This window comes from Stigmatopora argus, chromosome 23 (genome assembly GCF_051989625.1).
Source record: "Stigmatopora argus isolate UIUO_Sarg chromosome 23, RoL_Sarg_1.0, whole genome shotgun sequence".
In the NCBI taxonomy this organism is placed as follows: Eukaryota; Metazoa; Chordata; class Actinopteri; order Syngnathiformes; family Syngnathidae; genus Stigmatopora; species Stigmatopora argus.
The window spans coordinates 2721056-2745000 of NC_135409.1; the positions used below are offsets into that span (position 1 = coordinate 2721056).

Below are 23945 nucleotides of genomic sequence, written 5' to 3' on the forward strand. Positions count from 1 at the left end.
GGCCGCCGTGCCCGATGCGCGTGCACGTAAGTGCTTCCTCCGCTGGCCGCCATTTTTTTGGTTTGTTTTTGTTTCGTTCGCTTAAAATCGTTTTAAATTGTCAAAACAATGAAGTAAAAATAAACGCTTGCTTTGCCTTACTTTTATACTGTTGTTGTTTTTTTAGCAACACCGTCACATCCCACTGATAGAAACATTTACGTCAAAACATTCAGAATCAATATTTACCCCCAAAACCTGACATTGATGGTGGAAGACGTCACATCCACTTGATTTGGAGGTCTGTCGGATTTTTTTATTCACACGTCCAAATTAGTAGTTCAAATGGACGAGTAAAGGATGAAAAGAGCAACATAATTGGGCGTATACTTTAAATTAATAGGCTGTTATTAGTTATATATAATACACACCTTGTTACTAAAATCTTAGATTGATTTCCATTATAAAAAGAAAAGGCACCCAATCACTTGAACTTTTCATTTGGGCGTCTACAGCCATTAGTTTATATCAGAAATAGTAACATTTATTTTGTAAACATAAAGTGACTGATCTATAGTGTTTAGGTCAGCAGGCAGGACGTCCAACATCCTGACACACTTATTTTTCTTTTTTTAATTGAATATTAATTGACAATATGTGTTGTACGTCTGGATGAAGAGCAGCACTGAAATCCTAAACTCAAAGCAGCAAGACAGCTAAGCTGTTATGTAACCATTTACACAAGAGTATTTTTTAATGCAGAGTACGCGCAAGAAAGTACAGTACAGTAAAAAAAAGGAAACTTTCACACCAATATAAAAATTACAGTGTGATATTTACACCATCTTCAAATCACTGAAAAGTGCAGCCTCACAAATGTTGGATTTTAGCATTTCCACATTCCTTTACCCTAGTTTGTACACTCCATCACACATTGAAACAGAGGTTTGGATTGTTTTCATTTTTTAGGTCTGCACTGTGTTGTTTTATATGATTAATATTTTGGAATATCTTAGGTAACTATCACTGAAGCTAATATGGAATAGTTGTAAACATGGGCAGGGGATTTCAAATAAGGGAGAAATAGTTGTTTTGTGAAGGGATAACTCGGTATAATCCGCAAAATGGTGTCACACGGACATGGTGTATCGAATATGTTTATTACGTTGCGTCAAACCACTGTAGAATTCCCTTTGACATCACAACGTTGGAGAGGATGTCCTCATCGTTTCCACGCAGCGGCTCCCCTCCCCCACGCCGAGGAAGGCGCAGCTCCACGCGCCTGCGCACTAGCCTCACCGCATCGGCTACCCTGCACGGGCGCAGCAAAAACCAGAGCCCTTCTGTTTTTTTTCCTTCCATTTTTGCATAGCTTCTTCTCCTTCCTATTTAGCCCGACGCAAAGTTGACCGAAGAGCGGCTTGTCGAGGCGCCGGAGGACACGGCTCGAGAGAGGATGACATTTGACATTGAACGTCGCCGCTTTGTTGTTTTGTTTCTTCTTCCTGCCTGTTAAAGTCAGTCATTGAGCACGAATTAAAAGTGAAAACATGCTGGTTCTTTTTATACTGGACTGCGTGAAGCGGTTCGATAGCCATGACATCATGCGGTTAGTATCCAGTGGGCGGGATCTGAGCTGTGAGGGGAGAGGGGCGCAACCGGAGAGGCTTTCCGGCGCCATTAGCCACAAATGTCGCAGCAACTGACGTCTACAAAGCCGTTCTTTTTGACATTTCTGGATCCAATATACACACCTTCGCGTCTTGTTCGAATGTGGGAAGACTGGTATTAACGACGGCAACCGTTCTATGAAGAAATGTCTTCTCATTTCAGTCCTTTGGTCGACTCGAATCAAGATGGCGCCCGGTTTCTTGTTGAGTCTTGAGCTGCACATGCGCTCTTGTTATTTGTCTACTCGGTCCCTGTTTAGTGCTTGTGGAAAAGCACACATGTTCGTTATTCTTCTGACAGTACTTTTCCACGATCACGAGGAGCTTTTAAGCCCCAGGGTACCAAAGTAAAGTATGTGTATTTTTTTATAAATATACACAAAACATTAAAACAAGCGTGGAGTGTGTCAAATAGACAAAAGAACGATTGGAATGTATTCACAACCAGGGAAAAAAACTGGCATAGGAGCAAGATTCTGGCACCATCTAGTGTACATGTTGATCATACACCGACGTTCCTCTGATGTCACGGACATATTGAAGCAACTTTAAAAATGGTGGTAGTAAAAAAATCAATAGCTTACACCTCTTAGGTAAGCGCAATAAGTAGCTGCTTCGATGCTATAATCATACTTTATTGGCAAGATAAATGACAGTTAATCATCATGTCCGCTAGGGGGCAGTAAGCATTCACATAATCAATGCGCTCCTCACTCAACCAATCGGCGTGCGAAAACAAAACGCGACGGGTTCTTGTCCAATCAGCGACGTTTATGTTGGAGAACACCCTTTACTTGACTCGGGAAGGTGACTCCACAGCGAAATTAGGATAGTTTTAACTTTAGAACGCCTATGCTGTAAAATAGCTGTTCTTTTATGACATGTCTTCTTTGGGGATGCTGTTTGGCGTCTTCCGTGGCAGCACTCGGCTTGTCAGACGTGCGCCACAAAGGATAATAACGAGAAAGTAAGTGCACAGCTAGCTTGTGATGCTAACGAGTTACATTACGCCAGCTAAACATGACAAGATAATGGGTGACTATCGATCATCTTTTACTGTAATCAACGCTGATAGGCGTCTAACCTACTTGAGCTGGGCGAAGTTGGTAGCAATGGCTGAAGTTCAAATAGATTCGACATTATTATCACTATAAATGACTGCTAATGACTTGAATGTAATACCTTTCGTTTGTAGGGCAGGCGGTGGTGATCCGCACATCGAACCACAGTACAGGCAATATCCTCAGATCACCAAGAAGCAAAAGTTCGACTCGGAGTTTATTAGCGGTGCCATGTGGTTCTGGATTCTCTGGCACATGTGGCACGACTCCGATGCCGTGCTGGTAAGACAGCACCTGCTTAAGGATGACCTCACATAGGAATTGTGACAAGTTAGTATGCCAATTAACGAGTAATTTTCCACTTCAGGGTCATTTTCCTTGGCCTGATGCTTCCCAGTGGACGGACGAGGAGCTTGGAATTCCCAAAGATGACGAGGAATAAGAAATACATACCTCCTGATGTACATAAATAATAAATCTCAAGCTACTACATTATTTAATTCCATTTATTTACACCCAATTTGAAAATCTGAAACAAAACAAAAATATACATCAACAGTGTCTCACCTTGCCAGTGTTTGCATTTCCTTTTGTTCTGAATGTAAGCAACTTGGGAACCAACACACATGAACCAAAATCACAGAAGAGGGAAAAAAAATAGACGAAAGATGGGACAAACTCCGTCGGCAGACAGGAAAGAAAACGGCAGCGTCAAAACCTATAAAAGCGGGATATTTCATTCACCCGCATGTCACGTGCACGTCAACCTGAGCAGAGCTTAAAGCTACTAGGCATCTTTATAGGATGTCTCCATTAACAAATGTTTTGAGGTGGGTAGCAAAAAGCAGGGAGGTGTGATGCAGGGGGGGAGGTGGCATGAGAACATCTCAGTCTGCATTCATGACTAGGCTGGTGCTTTTATCAAAGGTTCTGTTCATGGCATCATTCCCTGAGTGTTACAAATTGCCCAAATCAGCACTATTTGGAGCTCTTCGCAAGCCTCCAACACCACCGTGGCTCAAAATACTAAGTGGCGGATTGAGGATTAAGAAAAAACAAAACCCGTTCTAGTCGTACAAGGACCAAGAGAAAAACATTCAAATCAAAACAAGGCTACAGGGAGAATAAATTGAGAATTATTAAACCCGCTGCTAAACAACAAGATGACGAGCACCGACGCAAACACGCCACATTTACAGAAAAACAAGAAGAAAGCCTCCAAAATATAATAAAATTGTATCTCTTCCATAATAATAAATACATCCAAAATAAAGAAATCACAAATAAAAAGAATAAATTAAGTCGAATATCCATGAGCTTGTCCGTAGATTCCTATTTAAACCAAAAAGGGCAGCAAAAAAAGCTCGTAGAAAAAGGGAAGAGTGAAAAGGGAAAAGCTGCTGCCCTTATGTTTTTTTTTTATTGCTGGTGAGTCTTACAAAGCATGAGCACCATATTTGAAATCCACCACCCAAAAAGAAAAAGGTGGCGTTCAAAATTGTTTGGTAAACCTCATTATCGTCTTCCTCGATTTCAATGCCCTTAGTTTCTCCTTCCTCCATTTTTTTATTCACCGTGAGTGTGCTTGTACTAAAGTGGTGCGTGTGACCCTGCGTCGTTTGTCTCCTTTCACAAAAGTGTCAAAATAAGATGAATTTAATTGTTTTAAAAAAAATCCAAAACACTGAGCTTCTTTTGTGTTTGTTTTCAGACAAAAACACGACTGTGTCTGTTGATTTTCAAAATCTTGCCCAGTCTCTGCTTGGCGGTGGCCATGCCTTTTTTGGGACGTTTGCCTAGGAAGAAAGAGCACATGGTTTCAAAGTCAATTCATTTTTCAAGAGATAGTTTGGCATGATGGCCGGCGTGCAACCTTTGGTGGCTTGATTGCTGACGGGCGGGGGGTTGGGGGCGTGCCTCTTAGAAGGGTGCAAGGGCGGCGACATGTTGGGCTCACAGTACTGGTAGTCGTGCTCCGGGCTGGGCAGCCCCCGATTGTCCCAGGCCTCGCTGCTGTTCCCCTGGCTGTCGATGGGACTGGAGTCACCCTGCTGGCGAGCCGAAGGGCCCCGAGGGGTGCCGGACGCCCACCACGCCTCCCCCGGGGAGACCGCCTTCTCCGGCTGGGAGGGGCACAGCAGGCCAGCCATGGACAACATCCCCTGAATGGCTTCTTCCGTGCTGGGTGAGGTAGGACGTTCTCTGCAAGGGGGACCAGGTGGCGTTCGTTTGCGTGATCGCGCCCCAATTTCCTCATTTCATCTGGCCCGGACAACTCACCGTTTCAGCGTCTTTTGCCCAGGCTGGTCCAGCTCAATGGTGTGTCCTTTCTGCCTCTGCTCGTCTTCCTCGGACTCGTCGGAGGAGGACGACGACAGCGGCGACGCTTTGCGCTGCGGGGACGGAGCGGCGAGGACAATCAAGCCCCCGCGAGCACCTCCGTCTCGAAGAGCGTATTTCACACGGAAGTACCTGCGTGGGCACGTCCACATCCGAATCCTCGTCTGACGTGCACGAGTGTCCCGACGCTTCTTCCCTGAGTTCCGTTTTCACTTGTTCCCCGCCTGCTGCGTGAAACAACGTTTGGCGTCACGGACGGTCAAACGGCCACGCGTTGGTTTCCAATGGGCGACACACCCACCGCTGACTTTTTGACCCTCGGCGTGCAGACCTCGATTGATTCGGTCTGCCTTGCTCTTGTTAGCGGCGGATTCCGTTTTGATCGGGCTGGCTGCGGATCGCCTCATGTCCCTAAATAAATCCAATCATGCATATACAATTCCTACAAGTCCGCCAATGAATTACAAAGATAATTTTCCCCCAACCGTATTATCCTGCCGTTGACCAGCATGAGTCTCAGGTGGTTTTCCTCGAGGGACTCCGCGGTGGCGGCCGCCGAAGCCGTGGACGCCTTGTTGAGCTTCCCGTGAACTTTGGTGCAGAAGGCGGGATCCTGCGGAGCCGGGTCAAAAGGTCAGAAGTGCCTGGGGCCACTATGGGACAGGCGTAGTCCTTCCTCACCTCCTCTAGGGGGCCCACTTCCAACCTCTTTAGCACCTCTCTGGTGTGCCTCTCCAGGATGTCCAGGTTAGACGGCGTTCTGGGCAAGTGCCGTTGTTGCTCTCTCAACCGGCGGGCGGCACGGCGGGCGTGCCGCGCCTGGCACAGGCGCTCCAAGGTGGCACGGGTGGACGTGCACCCGTTGGAGCTGCCGCAAACGCTTCCCTGAGATTTCAGCGGCCTGATTCCATTGCTGCTGCCCTCATCCTAAAGCCCAAGGGAGAACTTATTTATTTTCACATAAGTCACTCTGGATTTGATGACCAAAAAAACGTAAATGGCTATCTTTAATTCAAGAAAAAAAATATTGTAGTCTTCCCTCGATTATTGCAAATTCACTTATCGCAATTTTTTCTGCTATTAATTATTTAAAAAAAATATGATTTACATATACATACACATATATACAGTTGTGGTCAAAAGTTTACATACACTTGTGAAGAACATAATGTGATGGCTCTCTTGAGTTTCCAGTTATTTCTACAACTCAGTTTTTCTCTGATTGAGTGATTGGAACAGATACTTCTTTGTCACAAAAACATTCATGAAGTTTGGTTCTTTTATGACTTATTATGGGTTAACAGAAAAATGATCAAATCTGTTGGGTCAAAAATATACATACAGCAACACGAATTAGCAATTTTGGTGACACAAACGCTACAATGGGAAAGTCAAAGGAGCTCAGCGTGGATCTGAAAAAGCGAATCCTTGACTTGAACAAGTCAGGAAAGTCACTTGGAGCCATTTCAAAGCAGCTGCAGGTCCCAAGAGCAACAGTGCAAACAATTGTTTGTAAGTATAAAGTGCATGGCACTGTTTTGTCACTTCCACGATCAGGAAGAAAACGCAAGCTATCACCTGTTGCTGAGAGAAAATTGGTCAGGAGGGTGAAGATTCAACCAAGAATCACCAAAAAGCAGATCTGGCAAGAATTAGAAGCTGCTGGAACACAGGTGTCAGTGTCCACAGTTAAGCGTGTTTTGCATCTCCATGGACTGAGAGGCTGCCATGCAAGAAGGAAGCCCTTGCTGCAAAAGCGGCACCTTAAGGCTCGACTAAAGTTTGCTGCTGATCAAATGGACAAAGATAAGACCTTCTGGAGTAAAGTTCTGTGGTCAGACGAAACAGAAATTGAGCTGTTTGGCCACAATGCCCAGCAATATGTTTGGAGAAAAGGTGAGGCCTTTAAGCCCAAGTACACCATGCCTACCGTCAAGCACGGTGGTGGTAGTATTATGCTGTGGGGCTGTTTTCTGCCAATGGAACTGGTGCTTTACAGAGAGTAAATGGGATAATGAAGATTGGGTGTTGGGCGCAGTTCGGTGTTCCAACAGGACAATGACCCCAAAGACACATCAAAAGTGGTAACGGAATGGCTAAATCAGGCTAGAATTAAGGTTTTCAGATGGCCTTCCCAAAGTCCTGACTTAAACCCCATTGAGAACTTGTGGACAATGCTGAAGAAACAAGTTCATGTAAGAAAGCCATCAAATTTAACTGAACTGCACCAATTCTGTCAAGAGGAGTGGTCAAAGATTCAACCAGAAGCTTGCCAGAAGCTTGTGGATGGCTACCAAAAGCGCCTAATTGAAGTGAAAATGGCCAAGGGACATGTTACCAAATATTAGCGCTGCTGTATGTATATTTTTGACCCAGCAGATTTGATCACTTTTTTTCTGTTCACCCATAATAAAGTCAAAAGAACCATATTTCATGAATGTTTTTTGTGACAAAGAAGTATCCGTTCCAATCACTATATCAGAGAAAAATCAGAGTAGTAGAAATAACTGGAAACTCAAGAGAGCCATGACATTATGTTCTTCACAACTATACATATACATGTATACGCACGCGTACATATACATATATATACACACACACATACATACACACACACACATACACATACATACATACATACACACACACACATACATACATACATACACACACATACACATACATACATACACACACACATACATACATATGAATATAATAAATATGTACATCTTCTCCAGGTACATAAACATCCATCTAAACGTGTTCTTACCTCCAGGTGTCGGATTTCCTTGGTGAGCTCCTTGATGAGATGGGTTGGCCTGATGTTGTCCGGGACCTCGCTGTTGGGTTGCGTCACCTAGAAAACCCCAAAATGGTCAAGTGAGATGACAGTCTTTAGAAGAACCTCCTGTCAAGAACTCACCTCTCTCTTCAGCCAGGTCTTAAGTGCACAAATTAAAGCCTTGACGCCTTCCGTGAGATACGTTGGAGGTGGGCGCGTGTCTTCTCGAAGCTCTGATCGACCAGAGGAAAAACAGTCGGTTTGATGATGCATCCAATTCCACCCCCAAAAAAATCTCCCCGTTCCACCTCACCTTTGAGTGTTTCCAGAAGATTCTTGGCCACATACCAACAGATGGCCTCAAAGTAAGGAAACTTGAAGAGGTCGGGCGTTTTCAGACGACGCTCCATTTCGTAACACCTGAGCAATCGCACCATCGCACCCGTCGGTCAACGGCAACATTTCCGCGCTTTGAGAACGTGCAATCGATTACCTGAGTTGCATGCCAATGTTAAGGTTGTGCAGGAAGTTGCCGCCAAACGCCATACAATCCTGAGAGGTAAGGACAGCGTGTATCCAACCTGTGTGTGTGTGGTATAGGAATCTTTAGAACAATGGTGTCAAATGGGCCGCATTAACGTCAACTCGATTTCATGTGGGCCAGACCATTTTGATATAATATTTAGATTAAAAAATTGATTAAAATAACTGGATCAAAAGCCCAAAATATTGAGTTTTTTTATCAATCTAAAAAAATGTTAATTTGAGCTTTTTTTGTCTTAATAAGGGAAAACGTCTTTGAATTTTTCATTTCAAAAGGAGACCAAATATTTTTTTTAAGACTGTTCAATATTAAAGTGGAAAACTAAATATTTTTAGATTTTACAAAATGCTTTTGAACTAAAAACACAAAGAAAAAAATGGATGAAAAAATTGCAATTATTATTTAAAAAGAGGGAAATCAGAAAATATAATATACATCTATAACCTTCATTTGAATTTGATCTTAAAACAGAAAGTCAGCACCCGTTATTTACTTTCTTGGGCCGCACAAAATGATGCGGCGGGCCAGATTTGGCCCCCGAGCCGCCACTTTGCCACCCGTGCTTTAGAACATCCAATCCGGGTCTTTTACACATTTCTTTCACCACTGGTCCAATCAGTGGGACTGGATTGCACTTCTCTCTGCAAATCAAGCGGTTAGGGGAGCCTACCCGTCGGAATCAGCAGCGTAGTTCCCTGCGGCACCACACACTTGTAGCATTTGTCCACTTTGTCTCCGAAGAACACCTCGCTCTGATTGGGCGAGGAGCTCCAGGCTTCGTAAATCGCCAAGTTGGCGGGTGTGGGCCTGATCAGGTAGAACACCTTCTCGCCCTGATAGGGACCAGAAATGGTTCAGTTCCCCCATTCTTGTGGGCGCGGTTGGCCGGAAGGTTTTGTCCCGCTCACCCAGAGGACGTGATACCACACGGACGTGCCCCCAAAGTCGATGTGGAAGTCGGTGTAGCTGTCTTTGACGCCCATCAGGCAATACTTCTGCACAAAGGGCTTGGGGAAGAAGGAGTCGTCGGGCCAGTAGTTCTCCACCCAGGACATCTTCCGAGCCACGTCGGGGACTTCCACCAGTTTGGACATCCTGGAGAGGCGGCAAAAACCTCATTTATTTTCATTGCCGTCTTTTTCACGGACCACCCATCCAACGGGGGACGGCGCTCACTTGGTGTCAGAGAACTCCAGGCTGATGAGGTTGAGAACTTTGGGCCGGTGCGGGCTGCTGAAATACTTGATAAACTGGCTGAGCTTCATCTTGGTATCGGCTTGGCGTGCCACGTCAATCACGTCGATCACTTTGTCGCCACCTATGGTCAACACCGGGCACTTAATACAACTGTCGACGCATTGACGCACTGCCTGCCTTTGACAACGATAGAGATCCAATTCACTTTAACTGGCTGTGAATGATCATATTTCAGTGCCATTAGGTTACCTTTTTCTCCCCACTAAATAAACGAGTCCGGCCGGCCCACATTATTGAGCTCTAATTGGAACGCACGTAGCCCGCCAGCCAAAGTTTGACACCACTGGTGCAAACGCTTTTACTTCCCCGAGGCTAAACAAACGCGACGCTAACATCTGTGTCGCCGCAAATCACGCTGGGGCGACGTGTCGGGCTCTGCAGCTGCTTTCCCCGCGAGGACCCCGTGAGGACCCAGCGTTTATTGACCCGGCGCACGCGCAAACGCGCACACATGTAGCCCAGCTGGCCTGTGTTTGTTAACAGACAGACAACAGCTGGAATGTCAAGAAAAACAAAAGAGCCTGGAAGATTTGGGTCCAGACAGGCGCCTAGCTTAACTTCTTAAGGCTATATCCACGATATATGCAGTGATATTTAAAAAAAATGAAGTAATTCGATACCCAAGTGTCTGCTTCTACCACCTGTGCTTCGTGTTCAATAATGCTGGGGGGGTTGGAAAGAGCAATGTGAACTTTACGGTCCACACAGCGGCGGAAGGCGGCTGAATGGCTCTGTAACAGGAGCCTGAAAGGGCCGTGGTCAATCAGAGGGCAGATGTCTATCAGCTCCAGAAATGAGTCTTACCCACATACTGCTCCACGTTCCGCACCCCAAATGCGGGCGGCGGCAGCTTGAGGCCCAGGCCGTCCATTTCGGTGACCACGATGGGTTGCCGGAAGCCGGAGCGCTCCAGGAACTTGGGGGTCACTTGCTCGCCTTGCATGTGCGTCATGATTTCCTCACCGCTGGAAACAAAATGGAAAATGGCCGCATTAAAAAAAAATTACCGTAATTACTCGAATATAACACGCAGATTTTTGCTATATAATTAATTCCAATAGTTGGGGGTGCGTGTTATAATCAATAACAATTTTTATTTTATTTTTTATTTATTTATTTTTTTGTGTCTTGTTACATGGCCCTTAGCCTGGTGCTTTTTCTTGCCAAATAAATTGAATTGAAATTGAATTGAATAAATTAAATTACAAATTTTCGATCGAAAAAAGCATTGTCAAACTCACTTTGACGCACGGATTTTACGTCATCTCGTAGAGCCGACGCACGGATTTTACGTCATCTCGTGAAGCCGACGCACGGATTTTACGTCATCTCGTAAAGCCGAGACCACCACTGCCCCCCTCTAGCCTCGTACCCGTCTCAGTTCACCCTCTCTCAGTTCAGTGTTATAATCAATAACTAAAATAAATTACAAATTTTCGATCGAAAAAAGCATTGTCAAACTCACTTTGACGCACGGATTTTACGTCATCTCGTAAAGCCAATCGGATGATGTGTTGTGGGAGGAAGAGGAAGTGGATGAAGGAAGCGTGGACGTTGATAGGATTCTCAACGAAGAGATGTATGAGAGGACAGACAAAGAGAGAGAGGAACTCTTCATTTGAAGGATTCTAATGAATAAATTTGTTTGAACAAAACAATCGTGAAACGAAGAAAAAAAGGTAAGATTTTCGTCAGCGGGAAATTTTAGGTGCGCACTATATTCGAGTACTGCGTTTTTCCAGATTTTTTTGGCCCAAAATTACCTGCGTGTTATTTTCGAGTGCGCGTTATATTCGAGTAATTACGGTAAATATAAATTCAACTCCCCTAACCGCTTCAACCGCGGTTAGAAGTCCAAGAAGTTTCGGAGCAATTCTGAGACGACCTAATAGGTCATGCTGGCGTGAGCTACCTATTTAGTTTTTGTATTTTTTGACAAGGATGGCGGGGGTGCTGGAGCCTACCCCAGCAATCTATAGGCAGTACATGAGTCAGGAGTGTGAGGTGGACATGCTATCAACACCGCTTTATGATATAACAGTCCTAGTTTATTTGCTACCTTGCAAAGGTCCTGCTCTGCAGCTCCTTGACAAATACGGGGGTGCCGGCTTGCACCGGTTTGGCGCCGTCGGGCTCCGTGTAATCATGGCGGTGCCAATTTTTTCGCTTTTTCACTTAAAAAAACAACAACATCACATTAAAAACAATCTGCCTTTTCAAACAACATTGAAAAATCGAGGAAAATACTCACTTAGGGAGGGTCCATGTAGGACGTCACAGTTGGGGCAGTGGTAAACATCAATGTCCACCGCTTGGTGCTCTTCCACGTGTACGCAGCTGCAAAAACGATTGCAAATAAAATGAGGCCATACATATTATGCTGGAAGCAAATACCAGAAGAGAGTCAAATGACAGAGCACACATTTGGAAGCACTACGGGCTAGATTTACAGCGTGGCGAGATGTCCCGGCCTGACCTAAAATGGCTTCTGGCTGCGAGTTGAAAATAGCTGCTTGGCTCTGAGAGTTGGCCCCCCAAGTATTTTGATCGACACAAACCCAGATTAAGAAGGCACCAGTCACTCTCGGCGGAAGGGGTTAGATGGCCGACGCGCTCGCTAACGGCTTTGATCTACTTACGGCAAAGTGAAAAAGAGGGAAGAGAAGAGCTGGGGGGCGTGAAGTGCTCAGGAAGTGGAGGCATCCTGCGAATGCTCCACATTTGCAACGTAAATTGAGTCCCTGGATGACTCTGGCATAGGCGTTTTGAGGCCAGATGCGCTGCCCTCCCCGCCGCATGTGACTGGGACGGATGCGTTAGCGGTACTTGGCTGTAGCACCCAGCTCATGTTTCCACCATGTGCTCGCCACGAGGAAAGCGTGACTCACGTCGAGCAACCTCGGCTGACTCTTCGTGGCTCCCGAGTAAAAATTGGGCAGGGGAAGTGCGGGGGCACAGGTATTTCCCGCCTACCGGGGGATGAGTGTTGCATCATATGACGCGCCGACGTCATGTACAAAAAAGTGTGTGTCAATGTTAGCTTCTTTTTTTGGGCTTGTCACTTTTATTCTCTCCATTTTGCGATGATTTAGTCGGCCGATTTCATTAGCTTGCGCCGGGAGAAGGCTTCATTGTCCGCGGTGAGGCACAAAAGGAGACGGGCAATGGTATTAATTTAAGTGCTAAATAAGCACCCCGCATAAGGGGGAGTACGCCCACATGCAGGGGAAGGGGGGTGAATTGCTAATGTTAAATCCATCTTTGATCATGTTTCAGTGCCATTCCAGTTCATTCAATAGCTGCCATTCTAAACCGATTAGACGTCTGTGGCCGTGAATGTCAGAGAACACGTTAAAATCAAACATTCAACATAAGACACTCGACCTCGATTTTTCTTGGCAGCCATCCTCGCGTGCTTACACAATCGCTTCCGTCATTTCAAAGGAAACGCTTTGTTGTAGTCCGAAGTGTTGTCTCGGTGACGCGCCCACGCTGCAGGCCGCCTCTCAAGTTGTGACGGAGAAGTGACGCCATTTAGGTGACAATGTTTCCGGGAGTTTGCCAATGATTCTGATTGTTGACATACACGCGCACAATAACGTTGTGTAACAGAGAGTGATGGGAAGCGCTGATAACATTCGTGTGTGTGTGTGTGTGACTAATGCGCGCGGAAGCTGAGAAAGGCTAACAAAAGGCTGCCAAAAATGCTGACAGGGACTAGAAATGCCAAAACGAAAACACGGCAGAGCCACAAATTCCATTTATGATATCACAATTGACATTAAGGGAAAAGGTCATTATTTAAGCATTGCGGTTTAGCTTTAAACTTTGAGAAAGTGCAAGTAGTTAAGAACATGTCAATTGCAAGTAAGTTTCTGCTACTGCTTTTACTTTGACTTTGTACTCTTACTACTTTCTGACACTCAGTCGAACACAATCTGACATTTGTTTTAAGGGTGTTCTGACAAAAATCCATTTTTTTTGACCTCCTACTTTAACAATTTAGTAACTTTACCAAGTGTATGTTGTGGTAGACAGTAAAGGAAGAATACAATTTAGAATACAAACACCCATTGACAGAAATACAAGACCCACCCACTTCAACCAAAATGAATAGGACGTCCATCCCCGTCAATGGCTGGCAAAAAAATAGATAAGCGTTCCCTTCAAAAAGCAGCAAACATGCAGTTTTAAAAATGCCCTGCAGTTCCGATTTCAGCCTTCATGCGCCCCTCGACTCGACCATGTGCTTTGAAAAGGGGATTTAAATTTCTCAAGCTGTCAATCAAAAAGGCCACCCTAATAACGAGGTCCTTGTTCTCAAACGTCACCTTTCCAAACACCCGGCTCGCCCCAAACCTATACTAATAAAATTAATGGTTTCAAAAAGGTGTAAAAATGTTGGCTGACAACAGAATAAGAGCGAGTCACGTTTAACAATAGGGGAAGTTACTCGGAAGAGTGGGCTAATGTAAATCCACCTTTAAAGTACGGCGACGTCACCTTTATTAACCCGGCTCACGCGATGACCTATTTCCATTAAACAAACAGGAAAAGGGAGAAGCACAATCGATTGTTTTTTACCCTAAACACGCTGCCTTTGTAGATGACGGCGATCTTGACTGACAACACCTCCAGACCTCGACTTGGAGAATAAAACAACTTGCTTTCTCAATGTTCTCTTTTGTCTCCAACCAACCCCATTGGTGGAATTACGCTTATAACACGTTATTCTCTCGCTTGCTCCTCTCCGATACAATTAAACGCACTTTCTGGGGAACGCGACGGCACTTTCTTAGTTGAACTCGCGTCGATAGGCGATTTAAAGCCCCCTATGGCTAAGCTAACCTAGCCACCGGTCCGCTGCTCGGTAAACCGTCGCCTGTCCGCAACCGACCGGGCGTGTTTCTGTCCCAAAACGGAGCCCGGACGCGAGAGTTCAGTTAAGACCACGTACCTGCCGTGGAACCAGTCCTTGCAGGTGTCGCACTCGATCATAAACCGGCTCACGTCGTAGGGCTGCCGGCAGACACAGTAGAGCGGGGCCGCCGCCATCTTGCTACTGTCCCCAAACAACACAGGAAGGATTGCGGGGCGGAGACTTAATCTTCGACTGGCGGAAATTGCCGAAGCCGAGCCGAGTCCACACGAAACAAAGACCGAACGAGGCAAACACAAACACACTTGCCCGATGAGAGCAAAAGTACAACTTTTCTGACATCGAGGCGATAATAAACGTCAACTCGACGCTCCTTTCGCAGCGACACATAACCCTTGATCGCCGATTTTTAATTACTAAACCCGTTTGGATAATAACGACACAGCTCGTCTATAAACGTCATGAATAAGCCCACTCAGGTATATTGAACTATATATATTGTTACTTTGTTCAAAACAATTTCATTTACATTCCAGGCTCTTTGTTAAACATTAATACCCCCCCACACACACACACCAAAAAACGGCAATTTTGAAACGTAAACAAACTCGATTGTACTGAATTGCATCACCACGGGTATTATTTAATTGTAGCATTGTCGCCACTCTGTGGCCAATGTGGGTTACTGCTGCACATGGTGTCGAACGTCAACTGCATTAGTCTGTGGAAAACAGAATTTTATTTAAAAACGTTTGAAAATATGAAATTACTACAAATGACATTTTTATTAGAGAAAACGCGGTTTTACTGTAGATTAGAATGAATCGAAATAATTTGTGGCAAAGCTATGAACAGCTTAAACGGTGTGAATCACTTGCCATTCTAAAACATAAATTAAAAATAAAATCTTATTTACCTGAAATTTCCACAGCTGGAGCCTGATATTCTTACTTGAGGGGAAAGTTGAACAGCCAGTCACTGTTCAAAAAGAAGTTTAAGAAAATACAATACACAAATATATTAGAACCAATAACAAACATCATATTTAAAACTTTTTAGAGAAACAAAAAGGCATATAACAATGGTCACTTTATAAAGTACAGCTTCACCGTATAATTAACTTCTTCCATTGATGGTAATCATGTCCAACAAGCAATGTGATTGCAAGATGGCGGCGCGCACTGACGCAGCGGCTTTAAGCTCTCCAGTTCGGTGTCGTTCGTTATCTTACAGTCGCCAGGATTTACTCACTATCCGAAGGATATGCGATACATCCGATTTCTCAACAAACTCTCCGGGATCTCCGTGGCTAGCCAGCCCACCAAAAGCACGTCGGAGGCGGCGAAGGGACAGAAAACAGAAGCGTGGATGCCGGGCGGGCCTTGCTGCTAAGCTGAAACAACAACCACACCGAGCACCGCTTCCTAGTATCTTTTTGACCAACGCCCGATCCATCACCCACAAAATGGATGAGTTGGAACTTCGTATTGCTACCAACAGCTTTGTTAGAAACTGTAATATTATTATCATCACTGAAACGTGGCTACACCCGCATATCCCCGACGCTGCGGTATCGCTAGCTAGCCGAACGCTTTTTCGGAACGACCGTTCAAAAGAATTAACAGGCAAAAGCAAGGGAGGAGGTGCATGTATATACATAATGAATGGTGTTGTGACAGTAGGATAATTGACACTCACTGTTCCCCGGATTTAGAGTTATTGGCAATACGTTGTAGGCCCTATTATCTACCGAGAGAGCTAACTGTCGTCATAGTAACTGCTATCTATATACCTCCGAATGCTAACGTTAACACGGCACTTAACCTCCTGCTAACGGCGGTAAACAAACAACAGCTTGACCACCCCGATGGAGTTTTTATTGTCGCTGGTGATTTCAACAAGGCGTGTTTAAAGACTGTTTTACCTAAGTTTATTCAATACGTAAATTGTAATACTAGAGGAGACAAAACTCTTGACCATGTCTATTCTAACATCAAACATGCTTATAAAGCCACTTCCCTCCCTCACCTAGCTGGATCAGATCACCTCTGCCTATCTCTCACCCCCGCTTACACTCCACTCCGGAGGCAAACAACGCCACAAATAAAGATAATAAAAACTTGGCCCGACGACGCACTCTCTCAGCTGCAGGACTGTTTTTCCCGCACCAACTGGGAACTTTTTGTACACGACAACCTCCAGGACTACACGGACTCTGTACTTTCTTACATAAAAAACTGCATTGACAACGTCACTATAGATAAACAAATACGGGTTTTTCCTAACCAAAAACCCTGGATGACCAATGAGACACAGGCACTCATCAAATGCCGTAACTCCGCCTTTAGATCAGGGGACAAGATAAAATATAGAGCTGCCAGAGCTGAGCTGAAAAGAGGCATTAAAAAGGCCAAGGCAGCATATACCAAAAAAAATTGAGGAGCACTTCACAGAAAATAACCCAAAGAAGATGTGGCAAGGAATACGACATATTACCAACTACAATAACAATAATGTCTGTTAATGCAGATGCCTCACTAGCGGAGAAATTGAACCGTTTCTTTGCCCGCTTTGAGACTGACAAATCAGACCCAGTCTCAACACCCCCACCACCACCCTGCAGCAATACATTGACGTTCCGGGAACAGGAAGTGAGACTGGTAATGCGGTCGGTGAACACCAGGAAGGCTGCTGGCCCAGACGGAGTACCTGGGAAGGTGCTCAAAGCCTGTGCTGACCAGCTGGCTGGAGTCTTCACAAATATTTTCAATTGTTCCCTGCAACTATCCATCATTCCATCTTGTCTGAAATCTGCCACCATCATCCCTGTCCCCAAAAAGCCAACCATTGGCAGCATGAATGATTATAGGCCTGTTGCCCTCACGCCTGTGATCATGAAGTGCTTTGAAAAGTTGGTAGCCCGCCATATCAGGAATACAATCTCTCCCTCAATTGACCCTCACCAGTTTGCTTATAGAGCAAACAGGTCCACTTCTGATGCGATTGCCATTGCTCTTCATACAGCACTGAGCCACCTGGAACACCCTGGGAACTACGTGAGGATGCTCTTCATTGACTATAGCTCAGCCTTCAACACCATAAAACCGGACATTCTGACTGACAAACTCTCCCACCTTGGACTATCCTCTTCAATCTGCTGCTGGATAAAGAACTTCTTGATCAACCGACCACAGACTGTTAGACTTGGTCCCCACCTCTCTTCCTCCATTACACTAAGCACTGGCTCCCCTCAAGGCTGTGTACTGAGTCCTCTTCTGTACTCCCTGTACACATACGACTGTACACCCACCCACCAGTCTAACGCCATCATCAAATTCGCTGACGACACCACTGTGGTCGGACTCATCTCAGGAGGGGATGAGTCGGCTTACAGAGATGAGGTCAACAATTTGTCTTCGTGGTGCTCGGTGAACAATCTCACACTGAACACCACGAAAACTAAAGAAATAATCCTGGACTTTCGCAAACACGGCACAGATCTGGCCCCACTCCTCATAAATGGAGTATGTGTAGACAGGGTCCAGTCCTTTAAATTCCTGGGGGTCCACGTCACGGACAAGCTCTCATGATCTACAAACATCACGGCAGTGGTGAAGAAGGCTCAGAAACGACTCCATTTCCTCAGGGTACTTAGGAAGAACAACTTGGGCACCAATCTTCTGATAACCTTCTATAGAACCACTGTAGAGAGCATCCTGGCGTACGGCATCACAGTGTGGTACGCTGGAAGCACGGCGGCAGACAAAAAGGCCATGCAGAAAGTGATTAACACTGCCCAGAGGATTGTCGGCTGCTCTCTGCCCTCACTTGAAGACATTGCCAGCCCTCGTTACCTCAGCAGAGCCAAGAACATCATAGGGGACCCTTACCACCCTGGTCACAATCTGTTCCAGCTGCTGCCCTCTGGCAGACGCTCTAGGTCCCACAAAGCACGGACAAATAGGCTTAAGGACAGTTTTTTCCCCACATCCATCAGAAATCTAAACTCGCGCTAACATAACACACATTCCCTTCTGCGGTAATATGAACAGATGTTTGGGTGGTGATCTGCCTCCTACTAGCTGACTGAAGTAAGGTAAGTGGAAGACAGTGAGAGGTAAGCGAGAGGTAAGCGACCTGTATCCACAACAGCGGAATGACAAATTACAAGTCCGTAACTTACACTTATTTAGGTCTTTTGCCAAGTAAGCGTAGCTTATGGAGAAGCACCATCAATTTCGTCACACGCAGTTTCTGCGTGTGATGACAAGTAGGCTTTTGTGTTGTGATAATGACGACAGGGCCTATGTCCGATTATTATTATTATGTTGATTCACACCCAGTTCAAATGGATCGACGTCTACAAACGATAAACCTATTTAATTGAATGTCTATCACTGTCTTTAACACACTGTCTATAACATCCTTGGGGGGGAAAAATCTACATTCACCAAAACAATCGAGGCCTGTGTGCTCTCTTGTCTTGTTTATTTCACACTTAACGCAGCATGGAACAACAGACAGTGAATATGACATCTTAACGGTGGAGTCATTAGTCACGTTTGCATTCACTGCAGTCAGCAACCGCGGTTTGGCCTACCGGGGTGCCTCCTCCCCGGCATTTTGGCTCTTGATCCTCTTTGGGAACTGAGGAAGGCAATCAGATCGCGACAGAGAAACAGACTTTGCATAATTTTCTACTTCAGTCCCTTTTGTACTCCTCCGAGCTTCTAACGACGTTTGAGTCGACAACACTGTTGAGTAAGACATGTCTACAAGAATTTCCAAATATTTTTTTTCTCGGTAGTTTATAAGAATAAGTATTTACACATCTTCCAACTTAACACATACAAAGGAGAAACGCAAAAAAGAGCGGTAGGTCCATTAAAGTTGGAAAACAGGAAGGCGGCCCTCGTGGATGGTTTACTCAGACCATTTAATTCTGTATCACTTATCTGGAAGCTTTTTCTAAAAGTCTAACTCAGCAGTGAACATGGCAGTTTTTGATCATTTCACTATGGTGTCCCTCAGGGATGAGTAGTTGGCCCCTTTTTTCATACAATACGTTCATTTCCCTTTGTCGCAAAGTCATTTTCAATTTTTGGCTGCTATTGACAGCGATGTAGACGTCAAATTGATCATATTTCAGTGGCATTGATGACAAAAAGTCATCCAATCCATCTTCATGGGAGCTAGCACTGCTAGCAGTAAATAGCAACAATGGTAGTCTCTCCCTGTCAAGATGGATTGGACGTCTATTTGTGTAAATGGTAGCCCATGGGTTAATTTATGAAATAACATGAAAGATACTGAGCGGTCAATGTAAAAAAAAAAAGTGAATTCTCAAAACAACTCTGGTTCGTCAAGAAAGCAGATGATGAGACTTTTAGCGGTCTATGTGCTTTTCTGGCAGAAAGTGTTGGAGGGGAAAAGATGGGTTCAATCAATGAGACCCACTTTTATTTCTATCAGCGCAAAGCTCTGAGTACAAAGATGAAAAAGTAGTAAACTCCTTGTCAGTACAAAGAGGCTGTGGACAAGGGGTCACTTTTCTGGGAGGATGGAAAAAGTCAATTTTTCCTTGTGTCATCTTGAAAAAGGCAGTAAGTACTCGTTATAGAAGAACTGTAGAGATCCACAAAGACTCGGAAGTCCCGCAAATGAAAAGTCCCTCGGCTGGACGTCGAGTTTCAAGTAACAGAAGCAGAAGGCAAGTATGCAGAGTGGCGACGGCAGCGGGGAAAAAGGCCTATTGTTGCATATCTTTAGAGGAAAACAGAAGAACCAATGAGACTTGGTGGGCGGATGGGTGGGTTCTGTGGATGCCGGCTAGCCGTCGCGGGTCAGTTGGTCAGAGTGCTCGACGCGCGGAAATAGGACAGGAACTTGAAACACAAGCTGACCACAAAGTACCAGATGTTGCGTGCCATCTGGGAGCGAGCGATGAAGACCCTCCATATGAAGACCACCAGCACCGTGTTGAAGGCATAACGGATGTTCCTCAATCTAAAAAAACAAAACAAAACACGTGTGCTAAGTTAAACGAGCAGCAGAGGGTGCCACTTACTCAACATTTCTCCTAAAACGTACTTTCTCAAGTGCTGTCGAGCAGCAGGAATGTCAGACATGTCCTCGTTCAGGACGTACTTCTTGGTGCCGATGCAGTAGTTCTCGATGTACTCTGGCCAGTTGAGCTGTCGCACGTCAAAATTGAACGTCTGGGGGAAAAAAAAGCAAAAGTACAGTAATCCCTCGACTATCGCGGTTAATGTAACCAGACTTGGCCACGATAATCGAAAAATCGCAAAGTAGGATCACCCCTATTATCCTCCTGACTACCAGTAGTTCAAATTTGTGCTCTATAGAAGGCCATTCAGAGCTTTCCAATGATACCAAATTTCTTTTGCAGTGTTCCAATTACATCACATAGATTGTGGAATTTCAAAATAAATGTTTTTCCTGGTAGTCTGGAAGTTATAATCTTTTTTTTTCCCTTTAGTGCTGAGTCCTAGTAGAAAGGGGAAGAGGCTTCCGCTTACGAGTTTCAGCGAGGATTTTCAAAAAAAAAAAAAAAATTAATAGCAAAAAAAAAATTGCAAAGAAGTGGATTCACTTTAAGTGACGTCGAGATAAGTGAGGGAAGACTGTATGCGTTTTGGCTTTATAGTCTAGCTATCCCAAGTGTTTGTGGGTTAGAAGAGTATTCAAAAATGATGAGTACAGGCACAGGTCCAAAAAGATTGAAATTGTGCAATAAAAAAAAATCACGTTTGAAATGGTTTGTCTCTGTGTATATTAAACCGGTTACATTTTTTAGAAGTAAGAATTCCAGGTATGGACGTATGACTCAAATTTAAAACGGTAGTCAATACTTGTTGACGTAATCACGCAACGAGTCGTAGTACGGAATTGGGTCAGAGGGAGAAGGGAAATTCCTGAAAGAAAAAACCCCAAAAATCACATTTCATGTGTATTAAGTCTACCTTGCGATCTTCTGGACTCATCTGTGCCATCAGCATGCTCACATTATCCGAGTTCCATTGCCAATCTTGGCTACTGAAATACTCCAGCAGGCTGATGGCCTTGTGAAGCCGGTTGAAGATGCGCATCATCCTGGGTGAGAACACAAAACAACACGGCGATGGAAACCGGTTCCCCCGTGTCCAAAAGGGACGTTCTGAGCGGTCTTACTGCGGCTTCTGGCCGGACAGACGCAGGACCAGGTCGTAGATCAAGGCGGGGAACTTGTGGCTGACCAGGATCCAGTACTGGTAGATGAGATAGTTTGAGGTGATGTTAGCGTTGGGCCGGCGGAAGGCCTGCTCCAGTGGGTTCCTCTTGAAGGTCGACATCACGTGGTGCTCTGAGGACGTGCGCAGACGGGGGATGAGTCACGGGACGGTGGGCCTCGGTTGCCAGGGCAACGGATGCGGCGGGCCGAATACAAAATAAAGGGAGAGCAGAAGCGCTACGGCAAGAGCGCCTCTCGCTCTGGTGATGCTCTAATCCCGCTACCGGCCATCTGCTTGCAATTGCTTAATCTGAAAGGAAGCAGCAAATGATGGAAGGGGGGCTACCTCCCTCCCTCCCTCCTTCCCTAACGCCGGCCGGATATCCTGCCTGCACGCCTTATAATTGGACACTGACAACATGCCAGCCAAGAACACTCTGCAGTGTTCAAATTGTGGTATGCGGGCCTTTTTATGCACCCGTATTGATACCGATACTGTATCAATGACAGATTTAAAAAAAAGACTAATTTTTACAATTACTAAAATGATTTTTTTTCTCTTAATACTGAATAAGTGCACAATCCCTTGAATTAAATAATGGCTATCATGGCTTGCTCAGACACTGCTTAACTCGTTAAATGTTCATTCGCGGCCACCCTTCCGCTTTGAATGGATTGGACGTCTTTCCTCGTGATGAACTAACTGGTGGGAGGTTGCATTTTGGCAAGAGGAACAACATATTTCCTTTTTTTGCCTCCCACGGACATCGCTAGTTTAGCTAGCTAAGTGAAATTCGCTGAAAAAGGATTGGACGGCACAAGATTGAACGTTTAAAATTAATATTGGGAAGGGCGGCAAGTGCCATTTTCTTAACGTGACGTGTGCATAGCTGGTAGCCGTCTTGGCTAGGCCTCTGGCGGTTGGTTAGATTTGGAAAAGTACACAGTTTCTTAGGACTCCTCGATACCGATCGTGTGGTTTTAAAGAAATATCGGGAGCCATACCAATGGAGTAATTGTCTTTAACAAATTGCTAATGTCCCAGATGGGCAGCCATTTGGCAACCGTGAAATTTGATACTATCGTCGGTATCTGCGCGGTACCCGGACATTTCGTCGAACGGACAATTCGTCGCCGGACACTTCGTCGCCAGACAGTTCGCCTAACCTTAACCACTATTAAAGAAGACAAATGAAATTCACATATTCTTGATTAAAGAAAATAAAACGGCAAAAACTCGCTCGACAACACAAACACTAACATTTAGGCGTGTGCGTACTAAATTGGCTCGTCTCTAAACACAGTATGCACGAAACGGGATTCCTACGTTGAGCGCTCCATTTTTAAAATAAAAGGCAATAAATAACATTATTTTATTAAAAAACATATTAAAAAGAAGACAGGAAATTCGGTTCCTCGGGGTCACTGAGTGACTCCACTAAATCACTATTAACTGTTTGGTTTATTGATGTGGCTACAATTCTGACTGGATGCTGATATTTGTTATGAAGTATGCCAAAAATACTGCATCTCTGACTTTGATATAGACGCACACGTTTGATTTTAAATCAAGCAATCTATTGTCCTTTCAAAGAGCAAATTCTATTGACTCTTAATAGGAGCGAATGGGCCTGTTCTTAAGATGGCCGACAACAACGACGTCTAGCTCCGTTGCCTCACAACGCGCATCGGAAATCTAGTCTGTATACACGATACCTATGGGAATACCAAGCAAAAAAAAAAGAAGGAAGACGACAAAGAATGTGAATTTCCTTTGTCTTCTTTTTAATAAAATTCTTAATTAAATAATTTTATTTATTGCCTTTTATTTTAAAAATGGACCGCTCAACGTAGGAACCGTTTAACGTGCGTAGTGTGTTTAGTGATGAGCCCATTTAGTACGCACACGCCCAAATGTTAATGTGTTTGTGTTGTCGAGCGAGATTTTGCTGTTTTATTTTCTTTAATAAAGAATATAAAGAATATGTGAATTTCCTTTGTCTTCTTTAATAGTGGTTAAGGTTCGTGGCCGGATGATTCGCCTAAAGACGTTTCGCCGACGGACGTTTGACAGATGGACAGGTCGCCGAACGGAGGTTTCGCGGAAACGGGATTCGCGCGCTCGCCCCGCCCCCGGATCGTGTGTGTACAAGTTTTTCAACCTCGGCCCGTGGGCCATATACGGCCGATTAGGATTTT

At 44.8% G+C, this 23945-nt stretch overlaps 3 protein-coding genes and 1 long non-coding RNA gene across 6 annotated transcripts in view; 1 reads left to right on the top strand and 3 right to left on the bottom strand.

Moving 5' to 3' along the window:
* Nucleotides 1–703: 703 nt before the first annotated feature.
* On the bottom strand, nt 704–2328 carry LOC144068732 (uncharacterized). Its single transcript, XR_013298277.1, has 2 exons — nt 1734–2328; nt 704–1488 (listed from the first exon to the last, which is right to left on the bottom strand). It is a non-coding gene; the product is annotated as an uncharacterized LOC144068732 (long non-coding RNA).
* Nucleotides 2329–2411: 83 nt separating this feature from the next.
* On the top strand, nt 2412–3281 carry ndufb2 (NADH:ubiquinone oxidoreductase subunit B2). The gene is made up of 3 exons (XM_077593457.1): nt 2412–2616; nt 2845–2992; nt 3078–3281. The coding sequence occupies exons 1-3, from the start codon at nt 2531–2533 to the stop codon at nt 3150–3152; spliced, it is 309 nt and encodes a 102-aa protein (XP_077449583.1). The 5' UTR covers nt 2412–2530; the 3' UTR covers nt 3153–3281.
* Nucleotides 3199–14777, bottom strand: kdm7aa (lysine (K)-specific demethylase 7Aa). 2 transcript variants are annotated; one of them, XM_077593449.1, is made up of 18 exons: nt 14594–14777; nt 11888–11973; nt 11696–11810; nt 10441–10601; nt 9556–9697; nt 9288–9474; nt 9050–9212; nt 8329–8416; nt 8149–8255; nt 7977–8068; nt 7824–7910; nt 5732–5977; nt 5536–5663; nt 5352–5461; nt 5183–5277; nt 4991–5103; nt 4584–4912; nt 3199–4506 (listed from the first exon to the last, which is right to left on the bottom strand). In XM_077593449.1, exons 1-18 carry the CDS (start codon nt 14689–14691, stop codon nt 4418–4420), a joined length of 2436 nt encoding a protein of 811 aa, XP_077449575.1. In that variant the 5' UTR covers nt 14692–14777; the 3' UTR covers nt 3199–4417. The 2 variants fall into 2 exon arrangements, with proteins under 2 accessions (XP_077449575.1, XP_077449576.1); XM_077593450.1 differs by having other exon boundaries at nt 5183–5274; nt 14594–14771.
* Nucleotides 14778–15137: 360 nt separating this feature from the next.
* Nucleotides 15138–23945, bottom strand: part of LOC144068725 (fatty acyl-CoA reductase 1) — a 23056-nt gene continuing 14248 nt past the window's right edge. The window contains exons 9-14 of one of the 2 annotated variants that reach the window (XM_077593452.1): nt 21707–21878; nt 21499–21628; nt 20606–20733; nt 20429–20521; nt 15432–15493; nt 15138–15236 (exon numbers count right to left, since the gene is read on the bottom strand). In XM_077593452.1, the coding sequence (XP_077449578.1) occupies nt 15463–15493; nt 20429–20521; nt 20606–20733; nt 21499–21628; nt 21707–21878 (554 nt within the window). In that variant the 3' untranslated portion in view covers nt 15138–15236; nt 15432–15462. Of the gene's footprint in view, nt 15237–15431; nt 15494–18986; nt 20522–20605; nt 20734–21498; nt 21629–21706; nt 21879–23945 lie in introns of those variants that run through there. The other variant, XM_077593451.1, reaches the window with a different exon arrangement.